General features: G+C 37.5%; 1 protein-coding gene across 1 annotated transcript in view; it reads right to left on the bottom strand.

Annotated features, from left to right (window-relative positions):
* The window catches only part of zmat4a (zinc finger, matrin-type 4a), a 115,880-nt gene that overhangs the window by 48,126 nt on the left and 51,933 nt on the right, over positions 1-15,821 (bottom strand). The window contains exon 3 of the mRNA XM_081365479.1: positions 6,586-6,675. Within this exon, the coding sequence (XP_081221605.1) occupies positions 6,586-6,675 (90 nt within the window). The remainder of the gene's footprint in view (positions 1-6,585; positions 6,676-15,821) is intronic.

Below are 15,821 nucleotides of genomic sequence, written 5' to 3'. Positions count from 1 at the left end.
ATTCAATGGATTAACGTTAATTGCATTTAAAAAAAAAAACCGTCATGAGTTTATTGCATTTTTGGGAAAAAATAATCTGTTTTTATAATAAATCTTTGAAAATCAAAATCTGGATTTGAATTATTTATGTTGTTATAACCTAAAGATGTTATGTGAAAGTTTGAAACAGAAAATAGTGGTTTTCATCTTGCCACTTTCTTGGTAAAGAAAACATTTTTTACTCAAATTAATCAAAATGGATTTATCACATTTATACTATATTATTCAGAAGTAAACATTGTAGCTGACAGTGTGTTAATGTCAGAATGTTTATTTTTAAACCACAACCTTCTAAGTGCTTCTTTTACTGATATTTAAAGGGGTGGTTCGGGATTTTTGACATCGGACCTCATTTTTAAGTCAGCCTGGTTGTTATTCATCAGTGGAGACATTTTTTTAAAAAAATTATCCAGTCCTTATATTTGGATAGTTAGCCGATGCTAGGCTAGCGCGAGTCAATAGGTATATGTTAGCCAGCCATTAAAAACCGTTTTACCCACTCCACAGTGCACCAAACGCAAATCAATTATAACACTAGACTATCGATGTATATGTCCGTTGAGAGAATAATGTTAGAAATCAAACATTACCTTTCATCTCAATGATCCCAAAGGAACTAGTTTCCCAGCAGCTGCGGAATTTTACTATGCTCCGGTTAGTAATGCGGCAAAAAGTAAACACACAGTGTGCCTGCGGCAGGTAAATGCCGGTACTCTTGCATCATGTGTGGACCGGCTCACTCGGTTGCCTAGGTAATCAATATAACTCCGCTGCTGCTGTAGACAAAGGCTTATGATTACAGGGAACAAATTATAACTAATGCAATGTGATGAAAGGTAAGTTTGATTTCTAACATTATTCTCTCAACGGACATATACATCGATAGTCTAGTGTTATAATTGATTTGCGTTTGGTGCACTGTGGAGTGGGTAAAACGGTTTTTAATGGCTGGCTAACATATACCTATTGACTCGTGCTAGCCTAGCATCGGCTAACTATCCAAATATAAGGACTGGATAATTTTTTTTAAAAAATGTCTCCACTGATGAATAACAACCAGGCTGACTTAAAAATGAGGTCCGATGTCAAAAATCCCGAACCACCCCTTTAACATATCTTTTGCATTTCTCATCCAAACAACGTCAAACTTGGCACTGCACTTACTGGTGCACTTACATTATCCCCTGGCAAATACCTTTAATTTGGAGTACTACAATTAAATTAAATTAAATTAAAGCTAAACATAAATGTTAAATAAAATTAATAAAAATGACAAAAGCACATCACAAAATTACTAAAACAATCAAAACTAAAATGAATGAAACAAATATAAATGTATAAATGCAGCAGAAGAGCAGGTCTAAACAAAGCCAAGTTTATGCTTAACATAAGTGTTTGTTTTTTTTTATACCTTTAAAATACACATTGTGATTATTGATGCAAGTGGAACCCTGATTGCCCATTTATTAAATTAGTTCTGCTAATACACAAACAGCATTCGAATGAAACGTAAACTCAAATGTAAATGTAAATAGGACACTAAACTGCTATATCAGTCTCATGTTGTCCGGACATTGCACACACAGTCACTGATCTGTCTTTAACCGAGTGAAACCAAGACTAGAGAACAAAAGCTGTAGATCGAGGCTCGAGTTCCAGCTCACTTTCTACTCTCTACTTTCTTTCTGGTCCTCCACACGCTCTCCGCCTGCCTCCTCTCCCATGGAAACTGGAGCCCCAGCAGGGGTTGATTTAAATCACCGCTAATTAAATAGGAGTAAGTATCCAATGGGCTATTCGATCAGTGCAGAAGTTGTCCCAGGCTGCTAATTGTATCCTCCACCACGGCCCCTGCATAGAGTTACAGCGCTAGAGACTTGGGGAGAGATTTTTAGAGTGTCCTTAGGGGACCATGTAGCTATTAGTAGCTGCCGCCGACAGCTGATTTGTGTTAAGCAGATGGATGTGGTCAGTGATCTCCTGTACGATCTGCTGCCGCTTTATTAGGCGTTGAGAGAGCAAAGGACAGCTTGTTAGAACTTGGCTGCTCAATGACTTTTAATGCAGGTGGATTTTGCTTCTACACACTGATCAAGGGCCAGTTTACTCTTACACAATCCTACGCTCTGAGAAAAGAGCGTTCTTTTTTCTGGGGGAAAAAAAGAAACTTAAAGAAAATGCACTTTGTGTGTAGCACTGACTGACAGGTACAGTTGGACAGGTTGACATTATAATTAAATTAAGTAAGTTAAGTATTGACATTTCAACATTACACTTAACACTTAAACTGTTGAAAAGTTCTTGCGTGTTTTTTTTTAAAGAATGGCTTGAGGTGATTGATGAGATCAAGAAAATCATTAGATCTAAGCTTTTTCCGAGTAAAACTGCTGGCACAAAACTTTCAGGTTTTTTTCTTTTCTTGCTGCAGTCTCAAAAACATTACAACAATATCTGAGAGCAGCATACACACAACAGTAGCCTTGTAAAGTTCATTGATCTATAAATATCAGAAAGGGCAATGTAGTGGAAAAATAATTGCTCTCTGTTTTCAACTCTACTCCCTCAGTCCCACTGTGAAAAGTGCTGATTTTGACTGAATGCCTTCTGACTCCTGAGTTTTCACGTTTTTAGGTTAATGACAGCGAAAAGGTAATCACAAAAATTTTTTTTTAATATTGATTTTCAGAAGTACATTAACTGATAAATGATAAGAGAGCGTAAGAGGATTAACTCAACATTTAGTGGGAAAAATTTGAAAGTTTAGGGTAAATTAATTAACTCAAACTAAGACTTAATTTAACAGTTCACTCTCCCCACAAATAAATATATATATTGTAAAAGTATCATAAAAGTGGTTTATATTCACATGCTACAGCATATTCCAAGTCTTCTGGAGTCATATGATTATTTGAAAACAACCCTGAAAGGTTTTACACCTTGCTCATTTGGAGTGATTATTTTGTAACCTGGCGGATTTTCTTTCTTAGCTCGGTTTTGTTTGGGCATATATAAAAAAGGCAATCATGCTCGGATTCACACCAAAATATTATGTACAAGATCAGCTGAAGAAGATCGTCTTGCTCTGATTAAAAACAACCTCTGGAGCGCAATCCAACCTAATGAACCAACAAACCAAGCTATAATAATAATTTGTAATGTAAAATGCATTACGTAAAAAGCAGCAATGACTAATTCTGTGGGTGAGCACATTAATTATCACAGTTCAACACCTCTTCATCTTAAAATGTAATCTACAGGTCTGAAAACACTCTAACTTGGTCTCGCAAATGTACTCTAATTTTTTTTTTGCACTGCCAGAAAAGTTTTCAGAATTTTTTTTTAGATTTTGGCCTATGATTTGTATTCATTGACAAGACATGTCCATATTTCTACTTCATTAACATCAGCTTCCAACTTGCACAAAGTCTAGTTTGTCTGCAGCCTATTGACACGACATGGAGATCGATGACTATTATGTTCGTTGTTACTATCGATCTGATACAAACTAAGAGTTAAAGTTCAGTTGAAAAAGCAGCACATGGTCTTTTGAAATCTGGCCATTGAAGGTGGATGTTCCCTACACGATAATCAAATACTAATCACCTTACTGCTGCGAATAAGCGCAGTTCTCTTCCAGTGTCCTCACCTCAATGCCTTGTCTAATGATGCATTCAATTACTGTGACCATATGGAATAATCAATGAAACATACAGTATACAGTGTTCAATATCATTTAATTCTAACTGCATCACATAACCGATGGCTAAGAATTTGCAATCTCTGACTCCCACATAAACATTTAGATGTGCATTCGGCCTCCTGTGGTGAGAGCTTTGTTGGTCTGTTTGGAGGCAGTCTAAATAACATAACATCTGCAAAAACCACAGGCATTATATACATTCTCTGCACATCAGAGAATGCAAAAAGGCTGATCCCAGCAACATTCACACAACCTTATGCTTGTGAACCCCTCGTGTTGTGTGAATAGCCCTATAACACTGCAATAAAGCAGAAGCTTGCTTTATCCTACTGCGAGAAGAACTGCAGACAGACTATCATCTCAGCAAGACTCATCTCAGAGGATGGCTGAAGTTGAGAGTTTAGTTAGACTTGAATGAAACTTTCTTGTTTATTTGTTTCTTGAATTTAACTTGCCTTCATTCAAAATCTACAAACCCAAGCTTAAACGCAGCAACACCTTTTAACTCAGTGACAATGCAACACAAAACCAGATGGATCAAAACATATTTCACACTTGTCAAGCTGTTGTCTCCTTATGATGATAAGATGGATTGACGTGCTACAACTCTTGAGTCACCACACCACTATATTTATACATCAACAGAGCACTACCAGTCACTATAAGAACTCACAGACAACCAAACTGTAGAGCAGGGTTGCCAGAGCTCTCCTATAAACTCTGCAAATACACTTGATTTTAGGGAAACTGGCTATGATTTCACTCATAAACACAATCAAATACTCCCAGCTATAAAAAATATACATGAAATTATCTCTTTAAGTTGTTCTTTTTTTTAATTGGTCGTGTAGATACAGTATGCATCAATGGCTCATTTTTATTCAGTTGTGCTCCATCTTGCTCTTTTTAAATGAAAGAACATGTCCTACATGAACAATGCCTATAGTACCTCACAAAAGTGAGTACACCCCTCAAATTTTAGTATATCTACTCAAGTCACAATACTATAGAAATGAAACTTGGATATATTTTAGAGTAGTCAATGTGCTGCTTATATAGCAGTATATATGTACTGTCCTCTGAAAATAACTCAACATACAGCCATTATTGTCAAAATAGCTGGCAAAAAAAGTGAGTACACCCTAAGTGATAACAGCTGTACGTCGTTTAACCATGCAAAGCCACATCTCCTATTCTTCATGTTCATGTTTTTGTCTGCTTGACAGGACCATACAAATTGTTGTATCTTGTATTATAGCAGTTCAGATTTGAGCTTTGAGTACAATTCTCTCATACTGACCACAGGATGTTCAACATGGCACCTCATGGCAAAGAACTCTCTAAGGATTTGAGAATTGTTGCTCTCCACAAAGTTGACCTAGGGTATAAGACTGGTAACACCCTGAAACTGAGTAACAGTACAGGCCAGGGTCATACAGAGGTTTTCCAAGACGGGTTCCACTCGTAACAGGCCTTGCAAGGGTCAATCAAAGAAGTCAAATCCTCGTGCTGTGTGTCGGGTGCAGAAGCTGGCTTCAAAAAACAGATGCATGTGTGCAGCCAGGATTGCTTTAGAGGTTGCAGAAGCGGAAGATCAGCTTGTCAATGCTCAGGCCATACACCGCACACTGCAACAAGTTGGTTTGCATGGCCATCGTCCCAGAAGGAAGCCCTTCTGAAGCTGGCTCACAAGAAAGCCCGCAAACAGTTTGTTGAAAGCAACCTGTCCAAGACCATTTATTACTGGAACCATGCCTGTGGTCTGATGAGACTAAGATAAACTTGTTTGGCTAAGATGGTGTCCAGAATGTGTGGCGATGCCCTGGTGAGGAGTACCAAGAAAATTGTGTCTTGCCTACAGTCAAGCATGGTGTTGGTAGCATCATGGACTGGGGCTGCATGAGTGCTGCTGGTTCTGGGGAGCTGCCCTTCATTGAGGAAAACATGGATTCCAACATGTACTGTGACATTCTGAAGCAGATCATGATGCCCTCCCTTCAGAAACTGGGCCGAACGGCATGATAACGAAACACACCGCCAAGATGGCAACTGCCTTGCTGAAGAAGCTAAAGCTGAAGGTGATGAAGTGGCCAAGTATGTCTCCAGACCTGAACCCTATTGAGCACCTGTGAGGCGTCTTCAAGCAGAAGGTGGAGAAGTGCGATGTGTCCAACATGAGCTCTGTGATGTCATTATGGAGGAGTGGAAGAGGGTCCCAGCAACAACCTGTGCAGCTCTGGTGAATTCCATGGCCAGGAGGATTAAGGCAATGATAGATTTACAATGGTCCACAAAATACTGACAAAATATTGACAATTTGGATACAGTTTTGAAATGTTCATTTAGGCTGTACTCACTTTTGTTGCCAGCTATTTTGACAATAATGGCTGTATGTTGAGTAAATATATAGACATATCCAGATATATTCCATGGCAGGAAATGCGATACATTAATAACAGCAAAACTGTCCACAGATGCAGGGTGCTTCTTTTTAATTAAAATGTATTACTGTTTTATTAAAATGTATTAGAGATTTCAAAAGATGTTTGCATCTTGACTACACAAGAAAACTTGAGTCTATTTAATTAAATGTTTGGATGTGTGAACAAAATGAAGTGCTTTAATGGCTGGGGTTCATGAAGCACATTACTGTGAAAAAGGTTGGCTGTGGAGAGCATTGGCTAGAAAGCTCATTAAAAGAAAATGTTCACCACCCTGATCTTTTCAAAGAATGGTTCAGGGCAGGAGGTATGACTACAGCTATAATGTGAATATATGCTGGGATAAAAAAAAAGCAAGTGCAGTTATGAACACATAATAGGGTGTAATTTCTATAAAATACTCACATCATCTGTTCTGAGCTTCTTAGCTGGACATCCCCCATCTACTGGATGCAACATGTAATACAGACGCACTTTGTTTGCATGTTTCCGGCTCTGAAAGAGAAGAGTGTGGGGGGGGGGTGTTTTTTAATTTTGTACACAATCACATTGTTCTGCAATCACAGTATTGTAAGAGAATAAGATGGCTGTATTGAATCAAAGTGAAAGATCTGTGCCTTTATCCTTATACATTTTTATATTTCATGGTTCACCTATCTGAGTTTACAATCCTTGGACAGACTAGAACATTTATGAATTGTGAAGAAAAACTAAAAAGTAAAAAAATTACCATAAAAGAGAGCACTGGAGCAGACTGAGTGAAGCGATTGGCAGCACCCATCATATGCACAGGCCAATAAATAATTACTGTGGTTGGTGTTAAGTGAGTGTGGAGCCACAAATCACAAACCCATCAATTACTTGGATTTGACAGCCCAGCTTTCAGAGTGGGCCAAATCAATTCACGGCTCAGTTTACCTGAAAATGATGTTGTTTGACAAGAGGGTAATTGAACTTCATCCTCAACACAGAGGCAAGAGGCAAAGTGTGCAAATGAAGAACAGAATGGCACTGGAATAATCTGCATTGAAAGCCTTTCCTCTTAAAGAGGTAAACTATTTCCTGTCTGCTTTTCTTAGACTTATAAAAAAAAAATGACACATGGACCTGGATGAAACAGATCTGACGAATCAGATGAATGTGATATGTCACCTTGTGTTTGAAGATTGCCTGAGAGAATCTTATTAACCCAGTCCTCCTATTTCTCCCCTCAAGAGAGTAAATGCGAAAAAAGACATGGAGAGATCGAAAGAGACAGATGGAACTATTGAGAAATATTGAGAATGATGCAGCACCTGGAGAGTGTGCAAATACAAACATACTCATTTCTCTTCAAACTCTTTGACAACAATTCTATCCATAATTTCCTTTCAGTTTCCCATAACACCAGCAAACACTAAATATGCAAATTTGTCTGTATACAATTTTGCCTGCCAGTGCAATAGTCAGGAGCTATCAATTGATTTAAAAAAAAAAAATAATAATAATATTCACATTACAAAATATATATATATATTTTTCTGTTTTCTTTTATTCAGCAATGAATGATGTGTTGTATTGATCAAAAGTGGCAGTAAAAACATTTATTTTAAATATAATTTTTGTGACATTGTAAAAGCTTTTCTTTTGAACTTTCTATTTATCATAGAATCCTGAAAGGCTGTTTCTGTAACTGTTTTCTACAGAGCCCCTAAAGTGACATTGTGATGGGGGGGGGGGGGCATTGTGATGCATAGCAACAACTAGTGGGGTTGCATTTGAAGAAATTACACTTGTGGACTAATCTGACCCGAAGTATACTGTTAAGTACTTTTGATTCCAGTCCTTATGGGAGTCTTGGGTAAGGTTATTACATGATGGAGGTAGACTAAAAGAGTGAAGTAAACTCAGATTGGGGTTGAACTGTCACAGCAATAGATGTAGAGAGCCACAATTTAGCTCTAAGCACAACAAGCACATGATGTTCCAAACCTCACTGTCATTTGGCCAGAGGAAAACATCAAGATCTACTCATGGGTAAGCACAGGGGGAAAATAAATGGCAAATAGAGAAAGCTTTCAAGACTCATTACTGTAAAAGGACCCACACTCCACTGGTAAAGGACTGTTGGCTGAGATGTGTCTCCTTCAGGGTTTGCTTTATGTTTTCACATCAAAAGTGAGTTAAAGAGTAGATGACCAAATCAATACTGAGGGCTGTTCCACACACCACATCCAAGTTTATTCACTTGAATAGGACTCAGTTTTACCTAAAACATAATCTCTTTATTTCCTCAAACATGATGACGCTGCAGTTTCTAATACTCACTAATTTACCTTTTTAAACAAGTAGTGTAGTTGTTGGAGAATTCATCAAGGGGAAAGCAGAAGCACCTTTAGAAATAACACCAGTCTGCATGCCATAAGGACACACAAATTAAAGCCAGTCAAAGACTGTTTGGTAGCACATAGACACTTTCATGCTGAGACACATTTTAGAAGAACCCCAATGGCAACCGAGCACTGAGTTGAATTTTGTCTTGTAGATTTTTCAATCTGACAATGTAATTGAAAGGAAAAATGGTTCATAAGGAAAAGACCAATTTATTCAACACATTAAATCCTGCACATGCTGCAAACTGTTCTTAAGTTGTTCTGCGGTTTTGTCAATACTTATTTACTGCATGGCTAGCTAGCTTGGTAGAGTTTTGACTGCTAGAAGAAAGACAGAATTATGTCATTACCATAGGGGGTAATGTTTATGCACATTTCTAAAATATAGCTCAAAATATAGGCAAGGCAAGGCAAGTTTATTTATATAGCACATTTCATACACTATGGCAATTCAAAGTGCTTTACAGAAAGGAATTACAATAATCGCAAAATAAAAGCAAGGAAAATTAAAACAGTTATAAAAGAAATTAAAATAGATATATGACACAGTTATAAAATGAATTAAAAGAGTAAAAAGATGATGCATAGATAAACTTCTCATATGGCAAAACACCGGTGTATCATATTTTTCACAACTACCAGTTTTACTCTGAGATGTTCCCATGGTGATTACACTGTATAGTAAAAAAAAAAAAAAAAAAAAAAAAAAAAAAGGCCATGCAGGATTTATGCATTGGCATTCTAGGCATGTGTCTATGCTCACACAATTACAACGGGGAGAATTGTTTATATTAATATTATTTCACTCTAATGCTAAAACTCTGTAAGATAATTACTTTATATATTAATAAAATGTAAAATATTGGTCGCTGTCAGGCAGGAACCTTCTATCTCCTTTATATATTTTTTTCCTCTCCACAAATCATTACTATTGGTCACCATTTACGTCTGTCAGTGGGTTTTGTAAATCAGTAAATATTTAACCAATGAAAAGTATTTTAAAGATCTTGCGACTAAACCTTGTAACTTCATTGGCTCCTCAAACTAACAAGCAAACCTCATAACTCCACCCTGCCTTAATCTTGAATAGAGTTCTGCATGCAGTTTGGACCGTCTCTGCTTGTTTGCAAACAAGAACGTTTTCTTTACTAAAGCAGCACACACACATTATATACTCATGGTAACACACACACACACACACACACACACACACACACACACACACACACACACACATATATATATATATATATATATATATATATATATATATATATATATATATATATATATATATATATATATATATATATATATATATATATATATATATATATATATATATATATATATATATATATATATATATATATCAGGGTTTCCCATACATTCATTAATTTGTGGCGGCCCGCCACATATCAATGCTGACCGCCACGGATTGATTCAGATTTTTTAACTATTTAATATGGGTAAAATTGTATTTTATTCGCGCTGCTTGCTCCCCCTCTCTCTCACAAACTGACAATGGAGGCACGACTAGCTCCTCCTTCTCTTCCCGCACGATCTGAATCAAAACATGAGCATGTAGAGGGCGGATTGTTGCCGGTGCTTAATGCTTATTCCCCCAGCGAAGATTCCAGAATCAATCCGGAGTTGAATGGTTAGTATAATGAACACAGTTGCTCAACATAACTCTGAGAAGTTGTCTAGATGTTAAGCGCGGTCGCGTTTCATTACAGATTCGCGCAAAACTTTTGCGATTTTTTTCTTCTTCCAAATATCAATTAATTAAATTGCGAAATGACGGCGTTTCCATTAACCGATGTTATACGACTAAAACGTAATTTGTTCCTCTCGCGATCAGTCATTCTAAATCTCATTGCAACGGACGTTGGTAGGTTCATATCACAGCCACCAGACTAGACATTATATTATTATTATCTCCAGGTTCAGGTTGGTGTGTGTTGGTTTTTGTCCACCTCAATCTCCAGGTGCGTGTGTGTGTGTGTCTGAGTCTGTGTGTGTCCACTTCCAGGTCCAGTTTGGTGTATGTGTGTGAGCCTGTGTGTGTCTGAGTCTGTGTTTGGGTCTGAGTGTGTGTGAGTGTGTGTCTGTGTTTGAATCTGTGTGTGTGAGTCTTTTTGAATGTGTGAGTGTGTGTGAGCCTGTGTTTGAGTGTGTGAGCCTGTGTTTGAGTGTGTCAGTAAGTTTGTGTGTGTGTGTGTGTGTGTGTGTGTGTGTGTGTGTGTGTGTGTGTGTGTGTGTGTGTGTGTGTGTGTGTGTGTGTGTGTGTGTGTGTGTGTGTGTCCAGTTCCAGGTTTGTGTGTGAGCAAAATTTGCAACAAAAAGTCTGTGGAGCAGTCATAGCATAGAAATAGCAATGGCAAAGTCTTTAAGTTATCTGACACTAAGTGTTGGCAATGGGAATGTGTACTTGTCAATAAAAATATATGATATATATATATATATATATATATATATATATATATTTTTTTTTTTTTATATATATATATATATATATTTAACTTAATTACCCCCCCCCAATTAATATCTTTAATTAGATATTAAATAGAATCTAATTCTGTGGGAAACACTGTATATATATATATATATATATATATATATATACAGGGCTTGACATTAACTTTTTTGCTCACTAGCCAATGTGGCTAGTGGTTTTCCAAAGTTACTAGCCACACAGCATTTTTACTAGCCACATTTTTGTTGTTGTGAAATTACCTGATAAAAGTTGACTATGGCGTGCTAAAATGTACTTGAACTAGATTTACAACCCTTTTAAATGTAAAACCACTGTATACACCCAAATCAAGACTACATAAATATATAACAATACAGGTCATTATCATTAGCTCTGATAAGGTTGTGTGTAAAGCTCCTTTTTTAAAATAAAACCATGTATTATGTATTATGTCGCCACATTGCTCCACCGGCATACGACATAACTCCAGCAGGTTCTTTGTTGTCTGTCACTAGCGACAATACTCATTAGGGCTGTCAAAATTGCTCAAAAATTACCTTCGAATATTCCCTCTAAAAAAAACCACATAGCTTATATTCGAACTATTCGAACATCTGGTTGCGCATTTTGTCAATGACGCGCATTACGTCAATAACAGGACAAATTAATACAAAGAGACATAACTACTTGTATAGGTGGTAGTTTATTTAAGTTTAAACATATTTGACAACGTATTACCTACACGAAAACAAGGAAATCAACTAAGGGTGCTTTCACACCTGCCTCATTTAGTTCGGTTGAATCGCACTAGAGTTCGTTTTCCCCATTGGTGCGGTTCGTTTGGGCAGGTGTGAATGCGGCAATCGCACTCGGGTGCGCACCAAAAGCGGACCAAACAAGCGTACCGAGACCTGCTCGAAGAGGTGGTCTCGGTACGCTTCGAAACGAACTCTGGAGCGGTTCGTTTGTGGTGAGAACGTGATCCGACCTCGAACAGAACCAACTGCCAAAGAAATGCGCATTTTTGGACTAAACCAGTTGCCGTAGTCAGCTGCGCTGTGATTATGGGATGAGGAGAAATGTTTGTTGACAGTTTGCACTCGCGGATAAAATTGGATTTGTGAGGAGGTGCAGACAGAGCCTTATAGAAATTATTAACAGCCGCATCCTCGCTTCATTCTCAAATATTATTGTTTGTCTAAAGTGGTGTAAACTATAATAACATATGACCAAGGATACAATCAGCCCACGCAGTCGTCTCTCCATAGTAAACAGTGGCGTGTTATGCACGCGTCGCCTCCTCCTTAAATGACTCGCCGCGTGCATTGAATAAAACATTTTTTTTTAAGCCGCATCCTCGCTTTGGACAAACTGTATAATAAACTATGACTAGGGATACAATCAGACCACGCAGTCGTCTCTCCATAGTAAAAAGTGGCGTGTTGTCTGCCGGATTTTCCTCCTCTTTGTTTAATTCCTGGGAGTTCTGTTGGAATTTTCCCGCACGTTAATTCTGACAATCGAAGTGCAGTTATGAAAATACGTTCAAGACCCATCTTGCCAACGAGTGATGTGGATGTTGTCACATGACTGCATTTTGGTTCGTTTCATAAACTGATCCGGACTAGAGCGATAAGTGTGGTGTGAAAAGAAACCAAAACGCCTGAAAAATGCTACAAAGTATAATTTTTCTCCCTTGGTCCGGACCAAATGAACCGATCTACAGATGTGAAAGCACCCTAATGGCCAAGACCGCAGACCTCACTCACTCTCGCTCGCTCACTCGCAGGCACTCTTTCTCTCTCTAGCCCTCACCCTCAACACCAAACGCGAATAGAGCATCTGGCGCGAGTGTAAAGACGCGTTTACGCGCGTCTGGAGGTCTTGCGGCGCGAATGAGGCGTCACGCGCTCTGTGCATAACAGTTTAAAAATGAACAACAACAATAAGCGAATGTTGAGTGCTGATCAAGAGTTTTATGCAAGCCATTTAAGGTCGCGACTCTTATATAGCAGCTAGGCTTCATTCACTGATTGAAACAAATATTATTAACATTAATTGAAGTTTTACAGTATATATAATCGACATTGAATGCTCCGAGCGTGCTGTGCAGTGGTAAACATGGAACTTTTCCTTGACATGAAACGGTAAATAATCAAACCAGTGGAAGCCTGCAGTGCATGAAACTGCTGTATCAAACCTACCTTATTCATGCAATAGCCTATCTATTCAGTCAGTACAGTAGCCTACACTTTAGTAATGTTTCTGTTTAACGTTTAATAAAATGACTTGTCCCTGACCCCTCAGGCAGCGCACCCACTCGCAAAGCAGACAGCCGCACCTCTGCTACCGCGGGCGTTTTTCCACATTCGAATATTAATTTTCACCTTCGAAATTCTGTTTTTTAAAACTATTCGAATATATATTCGAATTTAGAATATTCGTTGACAGCCCTATGGGAGTTGTAGTGTCGTAGTGTCACACTTATTTCAGATGCCTTTTGAAAAGACTACAATTATTCAACCCGCCAAAGTGGCTAGTTGGAGTGACTGTGTTACCCGCCACGAGCAAAATCCACCCGCATTTGGCGGGTTGGCGGGTGTTAATGTCAAGCCCTGTATATATATATATATATATATATATATATATACAGGGCTCTACAGTGCGCCCATTTCACTCGCACATGCGAGTAAATATTTCGGCGTGCGAACGTGCATATTTGGGCGCACTCGTACGAGTGACACATCATTTTTCTATAGAAACAGCTGCAAATATATCATCATGAGGAGGGGCAGAGTAGGACACTATATTACCGGGAAATCAGTTATTTAGGCTTAAATCTTCAGTAGCTAGTCTGTAGCCTCATAAAAAAAACAAGTAATAAAAACTCGGTGAGTGTTTTAGCGCAATTTTCTCACCTCATGGGATCACAACACTAAGAGATAGTAAATCTTTTCCTGGATTTTTTTTTGTGCGTTCCCGAGATTATACCTTCCTTAACATAATGCCGAAAACCCGAAGTCTCTAGGTGGTCTGGTTGAGGAGTAGATAGAAGTGCAAGATTGGTGCGCTCAGACCAGCGCCGCCGCTCCCACCACGCGCATCACGCGCTGTGCGTAGGGCAGCAAGTGCTGAGGGGGCACCAAAAATAGCCTAATTAAAAAAAAAATGATAATGCCGATATTATTTCATTAGCCTATAGAAATATTATTAGGCACATTTTAGCCATATATATGTAACAAAAAAGGGGGAACAAGATCATTTAATTGCTCTAGTCTAGAAAGTTTTAGACTAGAAAAAACTTTTTTTTTTTTTTCCTGAATTAGGCTACCGCTGTGTGTGAATTGTGCAAAAAAAAAAAAAACTTTTTTACCTTTCCTTCTCTGAAAAGCGTTCCGCCCATTCAGCTGACATAAAAAACACTTTCAATAAACTAAACAAAACCTATCCAATGATGAAATGTTTTCTGTGTTGACAAATCTTGTGCGATGTCCTAAAACTGCCGGGATAATCACACATCGCGTACAAGTCTGCTAAGGATACGTCCGATTCGCGAACTAATGACTCCTTTGAACCGATTCACTTTAATGAATGGTTAAAACAACTGATCTGTCCAACACTGAATCGGTTCGGTGTATAACAAAATCGGTAACACTTTACAATAAGGTTCCATTTATTAAACTCTAGTTAACTACATCAGTTAACATTAACTATTAATAAACTGCACTTCTACAGCATTTATTAATCTTTATTAATGTTAATTTCACCATTTAGTAGCCTACATTATTTAAATGAAAAGTTGTATTTGTTAACATTAGTTAGCTAATGTACTGTGTGAAGTAACATAATAAAAATACAGGGTTAGGGTTAACTAAGATTAACAAAGATGAATAAATACAGTAACAAATGTATTGCTCGTGGTTCATGTTAGTTAGCCTAATATTCACTAATGTAAACAAACCAAACCACATTTAACATCTCTTAAAATGAGAATTTTGTTTGTTACCTCAATAAATTTAGGGTCATTCCTATTTTATTTGTGTACATTTTAATCATTAACATTAAAAACACTCTTTTTACGAATAAAATTACAGTAAAAGGTAAAAATAAAAACCCTGAATTCCCAAAAATTAAAACGGAAAAAACGGAATTTGCCAAAATTAAAATGATCTTATGGAAAGTACTCCATGCCAATCTCTAGATATGGTGAAGGCTATGTTATGATGTGGGGCTATTTTAATTCCAAAGGCCAAGGGAACTTTATCAGGATGCATAGTATCCTAGATCCATGAAGTAACTGGCCTTTAAAAATAAAAATCTGCCTGCCTCTATGGGAATTTAACATACTGTAGGGGTGTCCAAACTTATGCACCCTGTATTTTAAGGAAGAACATTTATTTATTTACGATACATTATTCATTCACAAAGAAAATTGGTGTCCTTAAAGGTTGGATTTTTCAAAAAAAAATGAATCAAGGCATTGATGCTGTTTAAGTGCATAGCACTTCATCTTTTATAACATGAGGTTTGGACAAATCAGATGACAGAAACTGATACACATAGCTACAATAAACTTCATAACCAGCAAGTTCAGAAAAAAAAAAAAAAAAAAAAAAAAAAAAAACGTACTGCCTCAGGTCATTCTAATGACAGAAAAAAGCACAGTCTATGTCTGACATTCGCAAGTCAAAACCTTTGTAACTTCATGAGGTTGATTTAGGTAAAATGTTAATTGTACAATGACACACGCAAGAATATGATCAAATATAATACCACAATATAAACTTCGA

Source organism: Scardinius erythrophthalmus (assembly GCF_964197995.2).
Source record: "Scardinius erythrophthalmus genome assembly, chromosome: 5".
Taxonomy (NCBI): domain Eukaryota; kingdom Metazoa; phylum Chordata; class Actinopteri; order Cypriniformes; family Leuciscidae; genus Scardinius; species Scardinius erythrophthalmus.
The sequence above is the reverse complement of the archived record's forward strand: the minus strand, read 5'-3'. Positions and strand labels throughout refer to the sequence as shown.